This window comes from Natator depressus, chromosome 4 (assembly GCF_965152275.1).
Source record: "Natator depressus isolate rNatDep1 chromosome 4, rNatDep2.hap1, whole genome shotgun sequence".
Taxonomy (NCBI): domain Eukaryota; kingdom Metazoa; phylum Chordata; order Testudines; family Cheloniidae; genus Natator; species Natator depressus.
In genome coordinates, this window is record NC_134237.1 from 61987887 (window position 1) to 62007111 (window position 19225).

At 43.9% G+C, this 19225-nt stretch overlaps 1 protein-coding gene across 1 annotated transcript in view; it reads right to left on the reverse strand.

Annotated features, from left to right (window-relative positions):
- The window catches only part of PDGFC (platelet derived growth factor C), a 249209-nt gene extending 233025 nt beyond the window's left edge, over positions 1-16184 (reverse strand). Inside the window, exon 1 of the mRNA XM_074951051.1 lies at positions 15284-16184. Within this exon, the coding sequence (XP_074807152.1) occupies positions 15284-15401 (118 nt within the window). The 5' untranslated portion in view covers positions 15402-16184. The remainder of the gene's footprint in view (positions 1-15283) is intronic.
- Positions 16185-19225: the final 3041 nt, after the last annotated feature.

Consider the following 19225-nt stretch of genomic DNA (forward strand, 5'->3'; position numbering starts at 1 on the left):
TTCTAAAACAATTACAGCAAATGAACATTCAAAACACACATAGACAGAAGGAAAATACTTAGAATATACCACACAAAAATGGACGGTAACCACAAATTTAAGTAATTGTAAATAATGTGTCAAAGACCTCCTGCCAGAAACAACAAAAACTATGTTGTTTACTGTTGTTCATAAGGAAGTAAAATCATCTCTCTATTGGAAAAATGTAAACCAGAAAGACTAGGACCACAAACATTATTATAAATGTATGTGCAATCTGATACATAATAGCTAAATTAGCTTTATACAAGGGCAGCACGCTGCTTCAAAGATTCTGAAATAGATATTCATAATGTTAGTTTTATGGAGGTCTCTTTTCACAGCCTTCTCCCTGCATTAGAAAAAAAGGCTTTTGACACAGTTGAGTGGCAACAACCTTAGTGTACCAAAAAATATCATAACTGTTTCATTAGCTACTGTCATTATACTGTCTAAGTACACAAGTATGCTTGTGATATATCTTGATTAATGAGACAATTCAAAGAATTCTAAGTTATATAAAATTGTCATTGATGAAGTAAGAGTGTAATTTAAGGACTTCAATGTGGAGAAGGCTTGAAATGTCTTCATATCAACGATACAAAAAAATCATCTGAAATCTGCATCCCCCAAGCAAGGGAAAAAACTTGTAGGGAAAGGCTCCAGATCCAGCTGGATGAGTAACTACCTCAAAAAGATTATTGGAGTAAGCAGAGAACCTATAAGGAATTTGGGGGGTGGGGAGGGTTGATCAGTAAAGAAAGATACATTTTCTAACTTCCATGTTGTAGGAATAACATGAGAATTGTTGAAAGTCAAACTGAATTAGCTCTTGCCAAGGAAATTAAAATAAATACCAAGAGGTTATTTAGTTCTATAAATAAAAAGAGAATAAAGAAGGATGAGGTTAGGTTGCTACATAGTGTGGATGGGAAGGAGATGAAAGATAATCTAGGTATGGGCCCACAACTAAATGAATATTTTGCCTCATTTTTCAATAACTATGATAATATGGAACCTGTGCATGAAGGCAGTATGGCTAATAGAAATGAGTGCAAGGACAACCATTTAGGGTCTAATAATAAGAATTTCTCCTACAAGCTGTGGGCTCATCAGTTGGAAGCAAAAAAGGAGGAGAGAGACCTGGGTGGGTGGCTTGATCACAGAATGACTATGCGACACCGATGGGAGATGGCTGCAAAAAAAGAAAATGCGATCCTAGGATGTATCAGTCAAGAAATTTCCAGTAGAGATTGAAAAGTATTAAATGACACTGTACGTGACGCTGGTACGACCTCATTTTGAATACTGCGTACAATTCAAAAAAGATTGATTTTAAGAAATCATGTTCAAGAAAGATTAATTTAAACTGGTACAAGTGCAGAGAAGAGCTGCTAGGATGATTTTATGAGAGGAGATTGGAAAAGCTTGGCTTCTTTAGTCTAGCAAAAAAAAAGGTGGAGAGGAGATATGAATGCTCTCAATAAATACATTAGGAGGTAAATAACAGTGAGGATGAAGAGCTAAAGGATAAGGATGGCACAGGAACAAATGGATATAAACTAGCCAGGAACAAAGTCAGGATAGAAATTTAGAAGGTTTCTACCCTTCAGAGGGGTGTGTTTCTGGGTGTGTCTCTCAATAGGAGTTGTGGGAGCAAATAACTAAAATAGTTTTAAGAGAGAGATGGACAAATCTGGGAGTGTGATTATATGACGGAGTTGCTTGTGATGGTAGAGGGAAGGGCTCAGAAGCCCTGCAGCTCATTTCCACTTTATGTCATATGTCCCTAAAAGCTCATGCTTCATAGTTTCAGCTGGCCACTTGCAGGGGTGAAGAAGGGATTTCTCCTTCCCCCAATGTGTTGTGGGGTTTTCTGTTTGTTTGACCCCACCCCAAAGTATCAGAGATAGCCATGACTGGCAATGAGACACTGGACAGAGTGGATCAGGACTCTGAGGTGGCACCTAGCATTCTCTCTTTCATGTGTTAGACTGGCTGGCTTTTGCTCACATACTCAAGGTCAAACTGATCCCCATATCTGGGGGTCAGGGGAGAATTTTCCCCCAGGTCACATTGCTAGTGACCTTGGGGCTTTTTTGCCTTCCTGTGCTCCATGTGGGTACAGGGCACTTGACAGGATTATCTGGAAATATCTCTCAGTCATTTCCAAGGAATTGCAGGGGCCCCAAGCACTGGTGTACTTCGGTCCCTCCCATTCTCAACCTGTGGCACAAAATATCCTTGTCTCATGCAGGTTATAATACTTTGGTTTCATTTCAGTTGTTGGGTGGTGTTGATGGCCTGTGGTATACAGGACATCAGTCTAGATGATCTAGTGGTCCCTTCTAGCCTTAAACTCTATGACTCTAAAATATGCTTGTTTGTCTACTGACAGAGACAACTTGATTGAAAAGACTCTGGATTATTCTTATTTTAAATAACTGCCTACTTGGTGGTTTATAAAGTTAATAAAATAGATTTCTTATCATTACTATTCTCTAAACACCCAGGATGAGTTAGAGGCCAATAAGACCCCAAGACTCACTACTATGGCAACCACAGTGTCAATTTCCTCACTTGAGATGTCAGTCAATGCCTTGTCTATCTCTTCAAAAGTATTTTCTTCTTCCTACCATCATGTAGGACAATCCTTTCAGGGCTCAGTTTAAACTACTTGTTTTTCATCATTGTCCTTTTCTCTTGCAGGCACTGTGGCATCAAATAGTTAGTTACCACCGTTATGATGACAATGAAGCCTGTGGCACCTCACAAGAGGTCTAATATAAATATTGAAAAGGAAAATGGACAGTATTAATCGGTGGGTCACTCTGTGGGGGAGGGATAGCTCAGTGATTTGAGCATTAGCCTGCTAAACCCAGGGTTGTGAGTTTAATCCTTGAGGGGGCCATTTAGGGATCTGGAGCAAAAATTGGGGATTGGTCCTGCTTTGAGCGGGGGTTGGACTAGATAACCTCCTGAGGTCCCTTCCAACCCTGATATTCTATGATTCTATATGTGAGGACTCTTGGGGATGTGGAAATTGCCCATCACTACTCCAAGCCCTGTTTGAGAGGAATGATTGAAGCCATTACAGCTAGCTCTTGTAATCTAGTCAGCAACATTTTGTAATCAACTGTATTGAAAATTGCAGTGAGATTGAATAGCCACATTCCAATCTGAAACTCAATTGTGGAGGGCTCAGGGTGTTTGTATACTCTCAGATTTTCGATACTCATCATCTTGATTAATTTGTCAAGGAAGTGAAGGTTGGAAACAGGACCAGCAGAATCTGGAGCACTTGTCAGCATTATATGTTGATGAACAAGGTGAACCATGGCATGTTGGCAGGTTATCTTCTTTGAAGGCAATATTGATAATTTCAGTTAAACCCAGGCACTTTTCATTTGCTGTCATTAGCCAAGAGACAGGCAAATATCTTCTTCATAAGGCAAGAGCTGCAGAGTTTCTTGGTATAAAAAAAAACCCCTATTTTTAACCCATATGGCCCACAGAATATTGGTCTTGATATTTGTCACTGACCCAGAATTACATATTTCTCAGTTTCAGGTTAGTGCCCTTTCAGGGGACCATTTATGGGCCACAGGGAGAAGGAAAAATATCTTTGACTAGCTGCTTTTAAAAAGAAAGTGTGAAACTCCTCAGAGTTGAAATATAAATAGACTTGGAATTATTAGAATTTTATTGGTAATTGTTGATTTCTCCATACACACACTGATGAAAAAAATATTTCCATCAATAATCACTGAAATGTACACACAGGCAAAGAAAGAAAAATGTTGCTTAAGAACTTGTCATAGATTGACTTCTTCCATAAAGAAGTTATTACATCCATTCCCTTTATTTTGTTTTAGAGTGTTTGAATGAGCCCCAGAATCACAAGCAAGTTAAGCAGGCCCTCCTCAAATGGAAGTGGCCTCCTATCATTCACCACTACCGGTGAAATATTCAGACCAATGTTTGTAGATTGGAAACACAATACATTAACACACACCCCAAGAGAATTTCCTGTGCCTTTTGTCTTTCTAAATGCTTGGCTGTTGCATAAAATGAGGGCCGCTTTCCATTCAAGTAACAAAGAGAGACACCTCCGGTAAGACTTGCATCTCTCAGTACCTTGAGAAAAATGTAAATTACTCAGTGCGGGGGATGGGGGGGGGGGGAATCAGAAATTCAACTCTAATCAGTTATTTTATTTTGGAAACATTATAAATCGCATAGCTGGACAACTGAATACTAACTGAACTTCTTGTTAAAGACTATTAAGGTGACAAGAGTATTTTTCCGGCTGCAGTAGTATTACCTGTTACTTCATGAATCTGCACCTCTATTAGCAAACCCACTTTTCCTACTGCCTTTGTTTTGAAAAGCAGCAGCAGAGAACAGCAGCACTGGATCGATCCAAGCAGATGTAATGCAAACTTCTCCAAAAAACCTCTGTTAGTGCAATTCACCCCTCACAAAAAACACTCCCTAGTATTTTACATCTGGGCTTTCTTTTCCTCAGTAGAAACATACAACTTTACTGATATGTACCAAACTGAATAACAGTTTGAAGATGTGAAATATTGGGAACTACATTAAGGACATCACTCGTATATCTTTTCTATCCTAAAGCTGTTTTGAAGCAGAGTTATCAGATTACACAGCTAATGCATTAACTAAATGCACCACCTAACCTCCTGCCTCTCTTCCTTTTTACGTCATTTATTATCAATTCATATCAAGACTATGTGGTAAGAACCAAAGTAAAATAATGTTAACACAGTTTTTGATGAACATAAGCAGCTATGGATCTTTTTTTCAAATAAGTTTGTTATTTTACAGTATCATACTGATTTCAATTAATTTAAGCCGGTCTTCGCATACTGGCTCTTGATAACAATGTTTCAAAAATACAATGTAAGGGCGATGATAATGGAGTTTAACACTGTCTTGTCAATCCTTACAGATGATTCCAGAATTTTGATAAAGGTTTTGATGCCCACCCACACTAGGGTTGCCAACTTTCTACTCGCATAAAACCAAACACCCTTGTGCCGTCCTCTGCCCCTCCTCCAAAGCCCCGAACCTGACCCCTTCTCCGAGGCCCCGCCCCCGCTCACTCCATCCCCCCTCCCTCTGTTGCTTGCTCTCCCCACCCTCATTCACTCACTCACTCATTTTCACCAGGCTGGCTCAGGGGGTTGGGGTGCAGGAGGGGGTGAGGGCTCAGGCCTGGGGTGCAGGCTCCAGGGTGGGGGAGGGGGCTCCGGGCTGAGGCAGTAGGTTGGGATGTGAGAAGGGATGAGGGCTCTGGCTGGAGGTGTGGGCTCTGGGGGGGGACAGGGTGAGGGGTGTGGGGTGCAGGAGGGGGCTGGGGGTGGAGCTGCGGGGTTTGAAATATTGGAGGGGGCTCCAGGCTGAGGCAGGGGGTTGGGGTGTGGGAGGGGGTACAGGGGCTGGGCTGGGGGTGCAGGTTCCAGGGTGGGGCCAGAAATTAAGGGTTCAGGGTGCAGGAGGGGCTCTGGGCTGGGGCAGGGGGTTGGGGTGTTGGGGGGGGGGGGAAGGTGAGGGCTCTGGCTGGGAATGCAGGCTCTGGTGTGGGGCCAGAGATGAAGGATTTAGGGTGCAGGAGGGGGCTCCGGGCTGGGACTGAGGGGTTTGGAGTGTAGGAAGGGGCTCCGGGCTAGGGCAGGGGGTTGGGTTCAGAAGGCAGTGAGGGATGCAGGCTACAGGCAGTGCTTACCTCAGGCAGCTCCCAGAAACAGCGGCATGTCCCCCTTCTGGCTCCTACACAGAGGCGCAACCACGCGGCTGCGTGCACTGCCCCATCTGCAGGCGCTGCCCCCGCTTCTCCCACTGGCCATGGCTCCCAGCCAATGGGAGCTACAGAACCGGCATTTGGGGCGGGGGCAGCATGCGGAGTCCCCTGGCTGCCCCTACATCTAGGAGCCAGAGGGGGGACATGCCGCTACTTCCAGAAGCCATGTGGAGCCACGACAGGCAGGGAGCCTGCCTTAGCCTTGCTGCGCCACCGACCAGACTTTTAACTGCCCGATCAGGGGTGCTGACTGGAGCTGCCAGGGTCTCTTTTCAACCACGTGTCCCTCTTTGTCCATTCAAAAACTGGACACCTGGCAATCCTAACCCTCACTCTCCTTTTTACCATTTTGAAACTGATAATAAGGAATGCATAACGATAGCTACACTGGGAGAAATATGATCTAGCAGACACAGCACTGAACTATGAGTCAGGAGACTAGGCTATATTCCCAGCTATGCCACTAACCTGCTGTGTGACTGCAAGGAAATAAATTTTCTGCCATTTCCCCATCTGTCTTGTCTATTTAGATTGTAAGCTCTTTGGGACAGGGAAAATCTCTCACTGTTCAACACCTAGCATAATGAAGGCCTATGCCTTCTGGCACCCTAAGCACTACTTTAAAACAAGTAATCATCTCTTCTCTCTTATGCCTCACTAGTCCATGAGGAACATTAGTGCCTTCCAACTTTGCCTGTCTTCTGCTGCAGTCTTAGCTTCTTACCAAGTCATTCTGATAGCTTACAATTCTGCTTCTATTGTACATCTCCATATTCTCCTTGGTCTACTTCATCACCTCTTGCCCTTGGCGTTCCAGTCCAATGCCTGTCTTATTATGTTACTTTCCTCCATGTGTGTCCTAGCCATCTCCATTTTTATTCCATAATTTCCTCTCCTGTTGGTTTCTGTTTCATCCTCCACCAGAGCTCTTCATTGGTGAATTTTTCTGGCCATCTGTTATTGAGGATTTGTCAAAGACAGCTGTTTATGAAAACTTGGAGTTTAGACAGTAAAATCTTAATAAGTCTCCAAGTCACCGTACAGGAAGACCAACTTTACAATGGTGTTAAATATTTCAAGTTCATCTTGGAGGGCAAGATTTCTATTTATCCAGATTGGCTTTAAGGTTACAAAAGTCTGTTTAGCTTTTGCTATTCTGGCTTTAATGTCTTCACCTGTACCACCTGTTGTATTTACAAAGCTGACAAGATATATGAAATATCGGACCTCTTCTATATCAGTCCCAGAAAGCGGTCTTGGTGTTTTTTGTTGTGTGTTGATTCTCATGCTTTTAGTTTTCTTTAATGGTACGTAGGCCTGGAGATCATATCTCTGTGGGTATTGGATAGCAAGCTGATGTCATCTGCAAAGTCAAGGTCCTCTAACTTCTCTGTGAAAGTCCATTGTATGCCTCTTGGCTATTCTATAATTTCTCTCATTACCCAATCCACAACCAATAAGATCATGGGTGACATCAGACATCTTTGTCTGACACCTGCAGTAACCTTGAATGGCTTAGTCAGCTCGCCATTATGTATAACTTCCCATTTCATATTTTCATGGAAGCTCTGAATGCTGTTCACAAATTTCTGAGGGATTCCATAGTGGTGTAGCAACTTCTGTAAAACTGTCCTTTCCACTGTATCAAAGACTTTTTTGGAAATCTATAAAATTCATATAAAACAGTGACTTCCAGGGAGAGGAACAGCTCAGTGGCTTGAACATTGGCCTGCTAAACCCAGGGTTGTGAGTTCAATCCTTGAGGGGGCCCTGTAGGGATCTGGGGCTAAAATTGGGGATTAGTCCTGCTTTGAGCAGGGGGTTGGACCAGATGACCTCCAGAGGTCCCTTCCAACCCTGAGATTCTATGAGATTTGTTTGATCAACAGTCCTATGATGACAGGATTATCATTACTACTTGATCTATACATGATTTCACCTGTCTGACCCCTGCCAGTTCTCATCATCACCTTTATTCTATCTAGAAAAAATCTGTGTAAATATCTTACTTGGGAGAGACAGCAATTGAATGCCCCTCATGTTTTACACTGACTGAAGTCTTCTTTCTTTGGCAGCTTCATTATATAACCCTTTCCCCACTCATTTGTTTTTTTTTTCCTTCTTCCATTATGTTTTGTAAGAGGTCTGTCAAACTGTCTACTGTATTCTTTGAGTCCACCTTAAAAACCTCCATGGGAATGTTATCCAGACTTGGTGCCTTTCCACGTTTTAACTGATTGCCCTCTCTAGTTCTACTCTGGTGATAGGTTCAAAAATAAAAACATATTAAGAAAAATCCAGGAAGAATTTCAAGGGTGGAAGTATCTGGGGTTTTTTGCAGAGGAAACAGGATAAGACTTGAAAGATCTTCTCACCTTGCTTTTATTTATTTTATTTATCTTCTCACCTTGCTCATATTTTCAGTAAATGTTTACACTTCATTCATGAAAATTAATTAATAAGAGCCAAATTGCCATAGAAAAAAGATAACGTTTTAAGGACTCCTTCTTTGCATCTCTTCCACTATTAGTACAATGAGAGAATTTGACTGTATGAAAAATAACTTTTGAACACTACCTTATTTCTATCAGAGTTGAAATGTGACAAGGTGCAGGGATACTATGCGGTCCCCAGTAAATGAGAGGTTCACTCAGATTCTTTTACCCTCCCACGAATAAGTGGAAAGGCTATAAAAAGGATGAACTAAGACTATATATTCACTGCAGAGTTAACTCCGCTGCAGTTAGCCTAGTTCAAGTAAGAGCAGCCACACTGGCAAATAACACTCAAGCTGTACAGATGGATTGTATTAGCAGCTAATGAGTTTCTACTATCTCAAGTGCAACTTATACCCACAGGGTATAGGTTAAAAAACCCACAGGGCAACAGTTGAGCTACAACCCTGAGTAAACTCTGCACAGAAGACAAGCCCTCAGAGACAGAAGGCCCGATACTCCACTGCCTTGCACAGTTGTTTACACCTGTGCAAGGGGAATGTAAAATGCCAAATCAGAATGACAATATTTTACACCACTTAGCATTCATTTGACACATTTGCAATAGAGTGGAGTATTAACCCACCAGCCCAGGAGGAGAACCTCTGGGCAAGTCAGCGCTCACTAACCTAATTCTAAGGACTGGGTTGACTCAGAGACTGAGGAAGTTTTTAACTGATATTTCCTTTTGCTTATATTACCTTGCTTGCTTTCTGTTCATAAAGATTTTCTCCAGTTTATGTTTTGTTTCGACTCAACCATCCCACCAATGTACAGAGATTAGCTGTTTTTATAACATTATTTATCGGTTATTTGTAGTTACATCAGGGGACCCATTAATACAATAGGACTTGAATCCAGATAGCATGTTGTGGGAGCATGAGATTAACTGTATATAACTCCAGTGTAATATTGGCAATATGCTCTCTCTGCAAAGGGATCAAAAGGCAGGTGCATACTGCAGCTGACACAAATGTGGACCAAGAATGCATAAATCTTCTGGACCCTGAAAACAGTATCCCACAAGTCTCTCAAGAATGTGAAAATTATACTGCAGCTTTGTGCTGATAAAACATTACGAGGTTGCATCTACATGGTGTTCCCAAATATTTCAGATTCAAATAAAAGCTGCACAAGTCTTCCGAACAAGGAGTAACAGGTCTGAGTAAACCACAGTGTGCAAATCATTTACTGGCTCCAAAGCAATCAGGTACATATAAATTTATTTAAGTGCTTATTAAATGTTCACATATGGGAATGTTACTTCTGTTATTGTTCTGCAGTACAATTCCTTTACAAAGCTATGTACTCTGCTGAAAGTTACTTGTCTACTGGGACATCCTCCAGAGTGCTCACCCACCATGAGGTTCATTTTGCATGACATCCATTTTGTGACCGAGGTGAAAATAGCTCTTTTTTACATACAAAAAGCCATAAAGAGGTGGAGCCACAGCCTAAATTCCACTCAAATAAGCTAATCTTGTGAAAAGGAGAGCAGACTGCAACAGTTAGGAATTGCCAGACAGGTCTAATGACTACATGAAAAACGTTGCTATAAAGCAATACCACTGCTGCAGGCAGCAAAGCACAACTTTGCTACTACATGTCGGCTGGAATAATAATTAGAACCAAAAGGTTAGGATTAAATCCTAACCATGTAGATGACTTTATCTACAGAGTTCAACATGAGACCTCCACTAGAATGGCTCTCATGGGCTCAAGGTATACATTCTGTTTCTCTCTATGATATGAAAGTACTGCATGAGGTAAACCAACACAGTTTAAATACTAATTTGTGGTTCAAGTTCTGTAAATCTATTAGAAAACAATAACTGCAAGAAATCAGATTTTAAGCAAACTGCATTCAATATTCAAGTCTAGATATGTAACAAATGTAGACAAAAGGCAGGAGTGCACAGAAATGGAAACACGTAGGGAACTTTCCACACTACTAAAACAAACTTTATGTAACAGAGAGGAGAAGCTGAAATAAAGAAAGGTTACAAGTAGTACTATAAATAGTAGTGGTATTAATGTTAACAGTAAACTACAAAGCCAATGATGAGTCTTAAAATGTTCTTGCAGTTATTTACTAAACTGATTACGTGTTTGAAGATTTGTTAAAACTTTTCCAATTTGCCACATAATCCCTTGTTTAAAACTTTAAAAAGGGTGTTGTACAACCCTTAACTCTTTCCATAAAAGGGTTTTAAAAGTTTCACACCAAACCCTCATTTTGAACTAAACAGAAACAGATTAAACTTCAGATTAAACTGTCTACTTTTCCTTTTAGATAAATATAATTCTGAACATGTGACATCTATTTGCCAATGAAAAAAACCTGCACCACCCAGCATTAGTCAGCAGATTTTCTTCGTATTTGTCAGACCAGTTATAGTTGATAGCAGAACATTTAGATCTGGCTGTTTTGAAATGCATTGTTTTATTGTGAGTAGTTTCTTTCTCTAAATATTCCATTTAAATTCAGTTTATTCTTGAAATCATGACTTTCTGAGTCTTGCAGAATTTGGACTGGGGATGTATGAAATGCACAGGCTTCTACAGGACTACTTAGAGGATTGAGTTAAGTGAACTCAGTCCTCCAAGGAAAATCCAGCACCAGCCCCTGACCATACTACAGTCAATTACCTTCCCCTACACAGCCTCAATCTCTCTTTGAAGATATGTGGTGTAAGAAGTGGGCAACCAATGGTTTGGTTTGAGTTATTGTGGGGAAATGTGGGAGGCCAGCCATGGGAAGGAGATTCAATGAACACTGGCTCTTCAGCTGTACATTGAAACTCCACCCATGTTCATGGAGCTTTTTGCAGGCCACAACCTGGAGGTTTCTGGGTGTGTCAACCTCCAGTGGACTTCAGATTTGTTGCAAATAATTCAGACAGCTTTACTAAAAGTGGTGTCACTCTCCATTCCGGAATTCTTTATGAACTACACTTTTTACCATCATTTAACAAATTGTTACAGGAACTAGATCACTAAATCATAAGCAGAGGCTCCGTTGATGAGACAATAACTTGTAGAAAATCAACAGATACACTGGTGCACTACCTGTGATTGCTGTTATTCATGCTCAGAACTTGATTCCATGTGAATTAATATTTCTAACCAGTTGATTTTGGTTGTGTGTTGATTCATCTCAAGCCTTTGGTCTCCTGAAGTTCTATAGTAGTTTATTTTTTAAATGCAGATTACAGATAAACTATTTTGTTATACATGGCATCTGATAATAGGTTTTCCTGTCATCTTACACAAAGAAGTATTATGTAATATTCTTGTACATATACCCTGATTTCTATCGTTTAATAGAATTGCTTTACAAAACTTATCTTGTCCCACAACAGCCAAAAATATGGCTAGAGAACCTACATTCTCCTGTCACTGCTATATTGCGGCCAAATTTGCTGAGAGACCAATAAACAAATCTCCTTTGTGGTAAATGAGTTGCACTCACTTCTGCCAGTGGTGAATTTGACCCATCCAACTTATCAAATGTTGAACCTATAGCGCCATGAATGGGGGAATGAAAGACAAAAGGAGAGGTTCAGAAGTGGCAGGATGAAAGGAGTAACAGGAAAAGAGAGATGGGGAGGGGTAATAGGAGGGAAAAAATGCAATGAATGTAATAAAATCTTATGCAAGGGAGATTGGGAACTTCTCAAAAGAATAATTGAATCTCAGAATTTTTTTCTTGGACCCTGTTTTGGTATGGGTACAAAGATGGTAATGAATGTATTTTAGAGAGCTATGATAGAAACTTACAAAGCTTTGTAAACTTGCCAACCCATTCAAGCAGAACCCTCTTGGTCAAAATTACACAGAAATGTGGAAACAATTCATCCATATAAATAGCAGCCTCCACCAAGTATAGCACATACTCCAATCTCATGCCTACCAAATGATCACTCACTTTTGAGCCTCCAAATGTAACAACTTATTAATCTTTAGTTTTGTAATTCAACTGAGTAAAGATATTCCAGAATTAAATAATTTTAAGACTCCTTAATGCCAAGCAGAGTTTACAAATAAACCTTCAAGAAACTTAAACTGATTATACCAAAGGGCTGACAAAAGCAAGTATGTAGTTTTAAGTGGTTTCATGTAGAACTATATTGGCCCCACAGCACCCATCATGTTGAATTCCTGGCAGATGGCAGTAAAATACTATTTCTGATGAGAATTTCTACCTTTTAATTGTGTACAAAAATTCAGACTAGGAAACCAGTATCTAAAATGTAATTCCTAATATGCAATATAACAAGAGAACGCCTTACATTCCCCGCCCCCCCCCCCCCCCAAAAAAAAAACTACATTGAGTCACACTGTACAGTTACATCTTCAAGTTAATGGTTTGGACTCTTGACAAAAAGGACCTGATCCTGCAAATACTTATACACATGCTTAACTTTATTCAAGCAATAAGTTAACTAACTAACTCCCAGAGCAGTTTGAACCAATAATAGCTACTCTAGCATGCAGTCAGTATGATTTTAATTTGTTTTGTAGTACAACTGTTTGGCTAGATATCAATTTAGCAATTAGGAGTCAGAACTTTGTATTTCTAGGATGATAGAGATAAGTGTTTCTCCCTCCCAGCTGCCACCCCCTCCTCTCCCCCCCCCCGCTTTTTTCTTCAAACCAAAACATTGTATATAAAGCTTTGGCATGTGAACAGCAACATCTCCTAGCCAACTACATGGAGTTTTAACCTGCCTCTAGCTAAAAGCTATACACTCTTTAGATTGCTATAGAGTTAAAAAAAATCACTCTAATTAAATCAAGTTAAAACTGGTCTGACCAACGTTACTGATCCCCCAAATAATTAAAGTGTGTCAAAAAAATTAAGTATTGGTTTTAGTTTTAGCTAAACTTTTATATTAGACTAAGTGCAACAGTTAAGAGCTGGAAATGAAAGCATAGGTCAACAACTATTCAGATAGCTATACTATATGAACTATATTTAATATATTAAGAGTAACATTTTTGGAACTCTTTTCTCTTTCTTCTGGTTTTGTATTTGTTACAAGACTGTGATGTAGTTACTGTACCTCACAAAGTGACAAACTGGATCATTAGCCACCTGAAGCTTAACCTCAGGCAGCTGCATTACCAGTGTATGAACAGTGCCTAAGTTGTGCTGTCAGATATAACTATTTATATTATCCATAAATATTTATTTTATAGAAATTCTACCTCTCTCCTGTGTAGCAGTTTCACTTTTCAGACTTTCTTATTGTACAACTAGGCAATAAGGCCTTAGTGTCTATTTAAGACCCTGTTGCACTGTCATATAACAAATCTCTTGTGGAAGGCTGACAACCTGTTATGTCTCTCACGTGAACTTTGTCTGCGTTGAGAAAACAATGGTAATTCAAACACTTCAATATGCTCCTTGTATACACCACACAAATAAAAGAGTAAAGCATATTTTCATTACATTTGCCCTGAATCCACTTTGTCTCTAGCTGGCTTCCTAAAACCTCCATCAGTCAGATGAATTGGGAGGATGGGAGATATTTCTATTCGCACACAACATAGATATTTTCCTGTACTGTGGACAAAGGTTAGTCTGATTAATTTTCCTGTCAGGTTTCTGACTCTTTTGATCACTTTCCCCTAGCCCTTTGCAGTTGCTCTGATTAGAGACTGATCCCTGTGCTGCTCTTTGATCAGTAGCCCGGGCAGTCTGCAGGTGCCATATGTCATCACATTAGCAAACAGCAGCAATATTAATCTCTTCTGCTAAATTTGGTAACACCACACATTCTATTAACTCACATAATGCCTGTAACAGGCCACTTAGTTCTTTATTTGTTTTGTATTAAAAGATGCAGCATATAAAACTTATATCAAGAGAGTCAAGTTCAAGATGACAGTTTTTGCTGAACTGAGCAAGTCTCTAAATTTGCATTTTTGTTATATTTCATTTATAACCTACTAAAACTTTGGGAGTATTCTGTTTGCACCTTTATGTTGGTTTGTCTAGGAGAAACAACAGTCTAGCTAACAGGCAAACTGCTAAGATTTTCCCCCTTGCATATTGGCATACATCACTGGAAAACAGGGTGTTTAATAGCCTAATTGTAGACATTCTGCATAAATAGTGTGGTTTCATGTGGTACATAACATTTCTGTTTTTAAAGTAGTGTTTAAAATGACTTCATAATAGTAGATCAAGAGAAAAGGCCCTTAAAAATCTGAATAATGTAAATCATATGGAGTTCAGAGGCTAAGCAAATTACACACCCTGAAGCTGCCCTTGCTGTATGAAAGGAGCCTTTCTCCAGCGCTGAGCAATCCCCGCCCAAGGGAACTTGCATCTGAGAGTTTTCTAAACATTTCAGGTACACTTGAAAGCTGAAAGTAATTCTAATTTCCTATGCAGGAATAGCTGGTTTCCAGCACATACAAAATAGTGCCCATTCATCAACGGACACAAAAACACCCTACCAGAGAAGGAAGGATTAGGGCACAAAGGTGTGGTTAGAAAAACAGAGAAAGAAAAGAAACATTTTAAACCACCACCCACAAAATAAAGTCTCCAAACAGGCTGTGAGCTTCCTTCTTTGCTATCTTCTGGCTAGTTAATTGGTGCCCTTTTACCTCCCCTGCTTCAGTTAACGAGGCTGACAAGTTTCCTGGAGTAACAAACACACAGCGAAGACAGACCTGCCAAGTCTCATTCATTTTGGCTTCGATCTTAAAGGCTCACTTGGGCGACGTAAGATTCCCCCCCCCCCCCCGCAGTGAGTTTCAATGAGATATTTACAACCTCGCTCAGGACTGCCTGCACGGTGTGTTGTGCATTGTGAAGTTACACTCTGTTGAGAGAGCCACAGGTTCGAGACAGCCCGGCGACCGAAGTTGCAGAGTTAATGCACCCTCCCCTCCTTCCCCAGCCTGGCTGGGAACACTGTCCGTGCCTTACCATTTTGCTCCTTGGCGCTGGAGAACTGCAGCTTGACGCTCAGATTGGACTCCGCTTGGGCTCCATGTCTCTGGCTGGCCAGGGCAGATGTCAGCAGGAGGAAGGCGAAGAGGAGCATTTGGCTGACCGGGGGAAGTTATCACACACACCAGGCACGTTCAGATCGCCGGCAAGTCCCGAGTCTCTTTCACCACCACCAGGCGATGGCTGCGCCGCTGGGGAGAAAGCAGCCCTGAGCCTGCTCTGGCAGCGCAGAAGTGCAGGGTAGTTTCCACATAATCCCATCCAAAACTTTGTCCTAGCGCCTTTCTCCGTGTCTCGGGGCGGGGGGGTGGGGGGGGCGCTAAAGGATCAAAGCAAAAGCTGAACCCACACCAGCTTCGCAAGGGCTCAGCAATCCGCGCGGGGCTGGCGAAGGCGCCCAGCGGACACTGGGGCCAAGGGCGGAGGGGACGAGAGGACTCGCCGCTGCCTCGGAGCAGCACCTGTCAGCTCCACAAGCAAAACAGCAGGAACGGCGCGGGGAGGGGGCGGAGAGCAAGGCGAGCTCCCTGAGAAACCCCTTCTTCGCCCTCTGCGAGACAGCCGCGCTGCCAGCCGGGCAGCGTCCCTCAGCCCCTCCGCAGGGCTCCGCTCCCCCCTCCTTCGCGTGTCTCTGCCCTGCCCCCCGGCGGCCCGGCCTCAGGGGAGGGGGTGGGAGCGCGAACAAAGTGCCCGTCCCAGCGCACGCAGCCGGGGCAGGCTGCTGCTCCGCTCTCCCCCGCCAGCGGCTGCACGCAGCCCGAGCCCGGCACCTGGTTTGAGTTTGACGCGACAGCGGTTCGCGTTAAAAGAAAGAGTCAAGACTAGCTCCGCCGCCCGGAGCCCCCAGCAAGCCGGCCCGGCTCCCCTCCCCCAGGAGCCTGCCCCTACTCCCCGCGGTCCCCCTCCTCCCCCAGAGCCCCTCGGCTCTTCCCTGCTGTCTCACCTTCCCCCGCCCCCTCTGCGCTCCTCTGCCCAGATCCCCCTTCTCCTCCTGGCCCGCACCCCGCAATTCCTCTGCCCGGGGCCGCCCGGCTGAACCGCCCTGGCCCAGGGCTCCCGCCCGGCGGAGGTTACCCCTCGCGTCGCCGGGAGGGGCGCGCAGGAAGCCGGAGTGGCCAGCCCAGGCGGGGGCTGCTAGGGGTGGGGGGAGCTTGCCGCGGCGCGGGGCAGCCGGGAAGAGGGGGAAGCGGAGCTGCTGCTGCTGCCGCCGCCGCCGGCTCGCGCTCTCCGCCTTTGGCCTCCAGCTGGCGACCCAACAGGTGCTAGAGCAGAGCGCGGCGCAGCGGGGCTCGGGCTGAGCTCGGCCCGCTCCCGGCACAGGGGAAGGCGTCAGAGCAAGCAAAACAAACGTTAACCTGCCAGACAACGGCCCCAAGCCTCCAGGGAGCCCCCGGCGCTTGTGAAGGCCGCCAAGAGACGGGAGGGAATGGGCGAGCCCCCGCCGCTCCTGGTTTGATCAGCGGGATGTTTGGTGCCAGGTCACGGCAGATCGCAGGAAACGGCCCATCACCGCTCGCTCTGGCTGAGTCGGGGCGTCTTGTCTCCAGTACAGCGCAAGGAGCCTTTCTGACCCTTCAGGCGTCGCTGGTTTTGGCACACAACCCATTAGCCACCCCTGGCTGTGGGGTTTGAAATAGAGATGGGCTCGATCCCCAGCTCGGACCACTGCTCAGCTTTGGGCAGGTTCGGCTCTCCAGCCAAACTTCACAGCTTGCAGCAGCCTTGATAGTGGGCCCAGTCAAAAGCCTGGCTCCAAACTAGGAGGAAGTTCAGCTCCACATACAGACTTTGGCCCTACTGTTGCAATCAGGTCCCTGGGGCCGGACCCACAGCCCTGTTGGCTTCAGAGGGGGCTGGCGAGGGTTGTCTATGGGGATCTGAATGGAGAATCAGGCTCTTTGTGCTTCAGGCCAATTTCTCATTTTCTTTATTCATTGTCAAATTCCTTAATTAAGAGAAATCATTATGGTGACAGTTCTTTATTGTGAAAGTCTCTTATATTTATGGGTTTTTGTTTATTTGTTTTGATGACAATTGGTTTGTATTTGAAAAAAATAAATGCATAGTTAAACCCTTCATTTAAATTGTTCCCCCGATATTTAGAAATGAAATAGGAATAGATTTTTTTAAATGCTTATTGGACAGCTTAGTTTTCTTTCATCACTACATATTATTTCATCTACCTTGAAATGAGAATGTTAAGCCATTTATGTAAATAAATTGAAATCCTACTTTGTGTCATTCAACATTTGATAATCATTATCTTCCTTCTGGTGAAATGTTATTTTGTAATCTACAGCACTGTTCAGTGAATCAAGCTACATCCTTGTCCCTTTTAAAGCAGCTATCCTCTGGGAGAGCTTTTGTGCTGTTTCTTTAGCAGAATGAACCCCAGTTCTGTGAATCAATGAGTGCCCTCACATCTCATTCATTTCAGTAGGAAATGATGATATGCAACATCTTTCAGGATAAGACCTATATAAATATAATCAAAAATATTGTTAAACCTGCCAAGGACTCCCTAACCTGAGTGCACTAAGCCTCACACTGGCAGTCCAGCACTCAGCCTGAGTAAGGGGGTGAGGATGCTTAACAGATGTGTTAGGGGTCAAGGAGGATGAATCATCTCCCTGCCCTAGTCACAATGCAGTTCTGCAGCAGCTCCTCAGAGGTTACTCCAACCCAATGGCCTTGAGCTGACTATGGGGGAAGATCTATGCACCAATGGATGCTTAGCCCCATGCACAGTAAAGTTCCACCTGCACTCTACCAGGGTCCTCTATGGCAATGGTTTTCAAACTTTTTTTCTGGTGACTCAGTTGAAGAAAATTGTTGATGTCTGCAACCCAAATGGAGCTGGGGATGAGGGAGTTGGGGTGTGGGAGGGGCTCATGGCTGGGGCAGAGGGTTGGGGTGCAGGGGTGAGGGCTGCAGGGTGGGGCCAGGAATGAGGGGTTCAGGATGTGGGGGGGCTCTGGACTGGGGGAGGGGAATGGGGTGTGGAGGCGGTCAAGGCTCTGGGCTGGGGTGCAGGCTCTGCGGTGGGGCCAGGGATGAGGTGTTTAAGTGCACGAAGAGGCTCTGGGTTCGTGGGGGACTCAGGGCTGGGGCAGGGGATTGGGGCATGGGGTTGGGATGCAAGCTTACCTCGGGCGGCTCCCGGTTAGTGGTACAGTGGGGGTGCTAAGGCAGGCTTCCTGCTTGTCCTGGCACCGCAGACCATGCTGTGCCCCGGAAGCGACCAGCAGCAGGACTGGCTCCTAGGCGGAGGCACACAAGGGGCTCCATGTGGCTCTTGCCTGCAGGCACACCCCCCCCCCCCGACCCCCAGCTCCTATTGGCCGGGAACCGGTGCTCGGGCGGGGGGGGGGCAGCATGGTCCCCCCACCTAGGAGCCGGACCTGCTGCTGGCCACTTCTGGGGTGCAAAGCAGTGTCAGAACAGGTAGGGACTAGCCTGCCTTAGCCAGGCAGCACTGCCAATGGGACTTTTAACAGCCCAGTCGGAGGTGCTGACCAGAGCCACCATGACCCAGTGCCTTACATTTTGCAGCCCAGTACTGGGTCATGACCCACAGTTTGAAAACAACTGCTCTATGGCCCTCCAGAACCTTTCTCCCCTCTTGTATAGCAGACCTGCATCTCTACCATACCTACAGTAGACTCTAAAACCAGCGAGGCATGGACAGGCGTTGTCTATTTTCAATAAAAAGAAAAGGAGGACTTGTGGCACCTTAGAGACTAACAAATTTATTTAAGCATAAGCTTTCATGAGCTACAGCTCACTTCATCGGATGCATTCAGTGGAAAATACAGTGGGGAGATTTATATACATAGAGAATATGAAACAATGGCTGTTACCATACACACTGAAATCTCCCCACTGTATTTTCCACTGAATGCATCCAATGAAGTGAGC